Source organism: Panthera uncia (genome assembly GCF_023721935.1).
Source record: "Panthera uncia isolate 11264 chromosome A1 unlocalized genomic scaffold, Puncia_PCG_1.0 HiC_scaffold_16, whole genome shotgun sequence".
Taxonomy (NCBI): domain Eukaryota; kingdom Metazoa; phylum Chordata; class Mammalia; order Carnivora; family Felidae; genus Panthera; species Panthera uncia.
In genome coordinates, this window is record NW_026057576.1 from 66,622,578 (window position 1) to 66,628,577 (window position 6,000).

The 6,000-nt window shown below is 37.8% G+C and overlaps 1 protein-coding gene across 2 annotated transcripts in view; it reads left to right on the top strand.

The window, feature by feature from the left end:
• The window catches only part of IPO5 (importin 5), a 55,733-nt gene extending 53,777 nt beyond the window's left edge, over positions 1-1,956 (top strand). For both annotated transcript variants that reach the window (XM_049647491.1, XM_049647492.1), the window contains exons 27-28: positions 1,057-1,198; positions 1,811-1,956. In XM_049647491.1, the coding sequence (XP_049503448.1) occupies positions 1,057-1,198; positions 1,811-1,897 (229 nt within the window). In that variant the 3' untranslated portion in view covers positions 1,898-1,956. The remainder of the gene's footprint in view (positions 1-1,056; positions 1,199-1,810) is intronic.
• The last annotated feature ends 4,044 nt before the right edge of the window (positions 1,957-6,000 follow it).

Here is a 6,000-nt window from a genome sequence, read left to right on the forward strand (position 1 = left end):
CATGTTCTGTGGTGTGTTTTTCTAAGTCCAAGTTCTCCTAAATGTTAATCAGATCGAGGCTCTGTCACTACTAATTACTGCTTTTATTCATGAATAACTCCAAGGGCTACAACCACTCATCTGGAATTCGTAGAAATAGGCCAGTGAGCATATTCCTTCATATCTGTTTAAGTTCAGGTTCACGCAAGTGTATTTGTGTGTTCCCACTGAGAACTGTCATTAAGGGATGTGCTAACCCTGGTGGAGACTGCACACTCCTTATCTACTACTGCCTTTGAAGTGACCACTTCTCCATCATGCTCTTTGATCATCTCCCTTGGAAAGGACTGTTGTGAAATTCTCTTAATGACAAAGACTGGAATCCTAGTTAAATACACTGTTATGTTTCTTTCCATTAAACTTGCCTGACGTTTATTTCCTGGCTTACTCTTTTTTTTTTTTTTTTTTTTTTTTTTAGAGAGGGAGAAAGAGAGAATGAGTCGGGGAGGGGCAGAGAGAGAGGGAGACACAGAATCGGAAGCAGGCTCCAGGCTCCCAGCTGTCAGCACAGAGCCCAATATGGGGCTCGAACTCACAAACCACAAGATCATGACCTGAGCCAAAGTCGGACACTCAACCGACTGAGCCACCCAGACTCCCCCTGGCTTACTCTTAAAATGCCCATAAATCCTTTTGAACTTCACATTTATTTGGAAATCATTTTGCCATATAAGAAACTGCTATTCTTAGTAATAGCTCTGTTTTGTTTTTTTTTTTTTAATAAGTCACAAGTTATTTAGAAGGCACTTAGAACGTCCTATTTATTGTTTGGCCCTTGAAACTAACCTGAGAGATGAGCCAAGTATTTTTCTTAATTTACATGGGAAAACACTGAAGAGCTAATAAATAAAATTAGCTGGTTTTCCTGCCACTGAATTTGATTTTAATGAATGCATAATCATTTTATAAAGATCCTATAGCAGAATTCCATATTAGGGGAAGGATATAGGAAAATATGAGTGCTTGCATAATTTTTCCTTAACTTTCATTTATAATGGCTTTCTTCTCTTTGGTCAGTAATCACCCGATCGTTCTTGGCCCCAACAATACCAATCTGCCCAAAATATTCAGTATAATTGCAGAAGGAGAAATGCATGAGGCAATTAAACATGAAGATCCTTGTGCCAAACGTCTGGCTAATGTAGTCCGCCAAGTACAGGTAAGCTGTTTTGCGGAAATAAAACAGTTTCTTGGAGAGGTGTTTTGTTTTGTTTTGTTTTGTTTTCTATTCTACAAGGAAAAAAATAGGTACCCAATGAGCAAAGGAAGTTTCATTTTTATATTCTCTTGTCTCCAACCTTCAGATTACTTAATGTATACTCTGTCTATATGTTCTCATCTTTTATCAGTACTAAAATGTTTGTCTTAAACTTGAGATACTTCGAACCTTCCACTTGGTGCTTAGCGCATATTCCTGTAGAAGGTTTTTTTTGCATTGTCTGTGAAGAAAAAAAGATGAGATTTTAATAGTAAATAAGCTGTCAGCTACCAAAGTTTTTTAAGTGATTTATGCTCCTTATTCCTTTGTGTTGTTTACTTGACTGTGTCCTCTATCTAATATAGCTTTTCAGGTTAGATTGGATGAAGAAAACAGTGTGAGTGAAATGAACTTTAAAGAAATGCATAGATTTCTTGGTTTTATGATGGCACTCCTCAAACTACATCGACAGAAAGTATTTGGCATTATTATAGTCTACCTAATGATGATTAGTAAAATACTTCTAAATGACCATTTCACTGAATCTAAATGTTTGAAATTGTTTTTTCCTAGACTTCTGGAGGATTGTGGACTGAGTGCATAGCACAGCTCAGTCCCGAGCAGCAGGCAGCCATACAGGAGCTCCTGAACTCTGCTTGAAGGGCCTTAATATCACCACCAGAAAACTAACTCCAAATAAACGTTTACCCTTTTGTTTAGGTTTCTTTGTTTTGTTTTTGAGCAAAAGAGAACGGTAGAGTTGTGTTGTGTAGGCCATTCTTCTGCAAAGCCACAACAGCAGGAAGAGAAGCACTGGGTTTCAGAGTGGGGTTTGAAAGGATTTCTATGGTACCACTGAAGAGGTTCCCTGTAAGCCCTACAGCAGCACTGAAGAGTATTTTTCTATTGGTATAAGCCACCCACGTGAAGGTGAAAGGGAAGGAAAATTAATTTTTCTCATTAGACTTAAGGAAATTTAAGACAAAACAGCTTTAAGATCAGTTATTCAGTATAGATGTGTACTAAAACAATTTGCTATACACCTAGTGTTCTATTAATTGGATGTGAGTCTTTTTGTAGGGTAGAAAGAAGCCTTCTACCCAACAAACCAGTAGATCTAAAAATTGGAAGAAAAAAAAAGCTGAAGACAAAAACAAGCATGAAGATGTCATATTTGATGTCACTTTCAGTTTTTTCCCAAAAGGCTTATGCAGTGACTCAATCTGGAAAGCTCTCCAGCTTCCAGCCCTTGAATGTGAAGTGTCGTTGGCATGTCTGGCAGTAGTGTCTCATTCACTCAATAAACAACATTGAAGTACAAAGAGATCTGTGTAGAAATTCAGTACTGTCTGGCTTTGATTCATTTAATGTTTTTAATATAAGAATAAGCTAATATTTTTTTAGAGTAGCAACTATGTCTTCGAAGGTTTTCTTTTTCCCCTAATATTTTCCTTGTGCATTTAGTTTTTACCATCTTCCACTTTAATTTAAGCTAAGTTATATACCTATTCCTTCACAACTGGTATCCCTTTAAAGTTTGCAAATTTCAACCAATAGTTTTTTTAAACTAGTGTTGTTCTGGTAGATAAAAAAGATCTGGCTTAGTATTTTCACTGCAAATTGTAATTGATAGGGAGCCACGTACAACTTTCAGACTTTTAATTTTATGATAAGTATTATGCCTAAAATTATTTGCTGATAAATTCAGTAAAATGTATGAAATTTTTTTCCTTGTGTGTTAACCTCATAGCAGTGAATGACTTGCTGTTGTTTCTTTACATAATTTTTCTAAGGGATCTTAATAGATTTCTGTTGAAACTTCAGTGTTAACACTTTTATAGTTTGTACTAAATTTAACCGTGATACAAAAATGAATTTTATGCATAGATCAGAATTTAAAATTAAAAGATTTTTTCTTTAAGTGATTTGCATTACTTTATTAAAATTAAATCTGAAATGGAATAGAAAGAATGAGTTAAAATTAAGATGGTTCACTTGGTAGCAAATATCCTTCAAATATATTTTCAGTTTTCAGCACATTGTTAGCCCAGAAGCTTCAGTATCCTGCAGAACAGCATTGAATGACTTCACCAGCACAATCATTGCTTTCAGTGGGCACCTACTCGACTGTTTTGTAACGTGTGTGGGTAACACTTGGAACTACTTTATACCCTGTATTCCTGTTGGAGTAAAATGTGTCAAGACAACTCTTTTGTGCTTTCTTATGTAGAATAGAGTTTGGAAGGCCGAATCGTGTACTGATTGCAATAGCAGTTTCGCTGTTGTTTTTAATTTAAATTATTACAACACTTAAAACATGTTAAAAATGTGGCGCGCCTGCCTAAGTTGAAATGGAAGTGTGATCAGAAGATGGCTGCATGTTTTTGGAGAATCTAGTGTCTGCAAAGCTCTGTACTAAGTACTTACGGGTGAGACTCGTAGCTTCTGGTTTAAACACTAATGGGAAAGTCAGAAGATGGACCAGTGAAGAGTCAGTAAGATCCCTGAAAGAAGTAAATGGGTGCAGATCCATCCTCGGGCTAGAAATAGAGAAACAACTGAAACTGAATCGCATTCATCAGGGAAAGGTTGGTATTAAAGGCTGTTACTGTGCCATGATCCGGAAATCCAGGGCTCGTAACTAATTGTAATATGTTCATGAACTAACGGTTCTTTGGAATTATCTGGGGACACATTTTTAATACCTCATTTTATCTACACAAGATGAAAATTCATGTTTTTTCCTTTTGTACCAAATTTAGTTGCCTGGTGGCCTTGCGTGTCAGCCAACAATGGTATATTTATGAATCCAAGCTATTTCTGGAGGAAAATCATGTGTGTGGCTCTTACGTTTTCTGGGTATTTTGTAACAAAGGATTAAGTTACCTGCACAAGTATTAGAAATTTGTAGCAAAACTTATTTGGAGTATTTTTTTAATGCTGTAAATTTAAAGAAAAGTAAAATTGTCTTAAAGCTAATTTGACACTTCTGTAATGGGAGGCAACTTTATCATAACTCTGGAGTTGTAGTTTGACTAACCGAACCATCACTAAATAATACGCAAATAAACATTCTTGATGCACCTGGTCTCATAGTAAATAAGGGGGGTGCATATTAATAGTGGTGTGAGCATTATATTTTTATTAAGGCATTTTAAGCAATTTGGAAGCCCCTCACAGCAAGGTAATGTTTTATTTAGTATGGCTTCATTCTGCCTACAGGTATTGGATAAAACAGGTTTTTGGCTTTCATCTTGTTGCATAGAAATCACTGCTCCTATTCCTCTTTGCCTCAAAGGAGTGATGGCCAGAAGCTGCCGTCTTTGATTTCCTTAGTTCCAAACATGGGAGTACCACTGTTTCAGAAGAGTGTGAACCAACTGCAACGAGGAGGCTGGGATTTTCATTTCCAACACTTGAACTTCTGAAGCAGAGGGGCAGGGGTAACAAACCATTCTGGACTAGACTTGCTTACCCCCCTCCTTACCCCCTCCTTTTTTTTTTTTTACACAGACCTTTAGTCCAGACAGTCATTGCCTAGACTATACAGATTATATTGTTTATATGAATGGATAAATACTAACACTTAGAAGATAAAATTATAGCTCAGTTGTTACTTTCTAAAAACTGAATCCAGAAGTGGTGTGGTATGTATGGATTTTATACAAAACATCTCCCAAATGCTTTAATTCTAGTTAAGGCAGAAGAGTGATTCTGAAATGTTTCTTGGTGGTTCTGATCTTTCATTGTTTCCTCAATCTATAAGTCTCTGTCCTCCTTAACTGTCATTCAGATTGTGATGGAAATCAAGACTTGCGCCGTTTGCTGTGGATAAGGAATTAGTTCCCCTTTGTCTCTGGACACTTTGTGACAGATGGGTAGAAAATGTCCAAGTTTTCCATTGCAGCCTGACCACACCCTGTGTTTTCAGGCACACCTTGAAAGAAAGATCATGGTGTTGAGTGGTGAAAACCAGGGGTCAGCAAACAGAATTTCTAAGGGACAAAAAATATTTTAGGCTTTGCAGGCCCAAAGGTCTCTCTTAAAACTACTTAGCTGCCATTCTAGCGCCAGACGGTCCATAGGCGATACCAAACAAGAGGGTGTGGCTGTGTCTCCTTAATCTACAAAAACAGGCTGGCCGTGGCTTGCTGACATCTGATGAGAACCATTGCTTGGGTTCAAAAGTCTCACTGTACATGTATTGACACCTTGGACAAATTAACCTATGTCTTAGTCGCCTTCTCAAAAGTGGGAGCAATAGCACACACGCATTTTGGCTGCAACTACTTACTAGTCTAGGCCCTCCTAGAGCCCCTGCATTTCTCTGCCTCCGTATTCGTTTGTAAAACAGTCTGTCGACGGATCTACCACACGGGATGGTTGTGAGGCCTGAGTTAGTACAACACCAGAAGCACCTGAGACTGCCTAGCAGTGCAGGTTTGCTATTTGAGTACACGTTTGAAGAGGTAGAATTAAAGAAATCTGGACAGTATCTGCTTTTACAACTAGTTACGTCATAGTTACTCCATGGAACGTGGAGTAGTACTTCCCAGCGAGAATGCGGTCACTTTTATTAAGCTGTGTAACAAACACTGACCAGCTTCAGTGCAAGTGCTGAGCAAAACGTCTGCCTTTAGGTAGGGGACACCCAATTACATAACAAGGAAAAGTAGAAGGTAGAATAGGAAGAAAGAGAACTAACATATCAAGTACTGCAAATAGGGGATGTACACAGTGGCCTTAAACTGCCCACTCCTGGT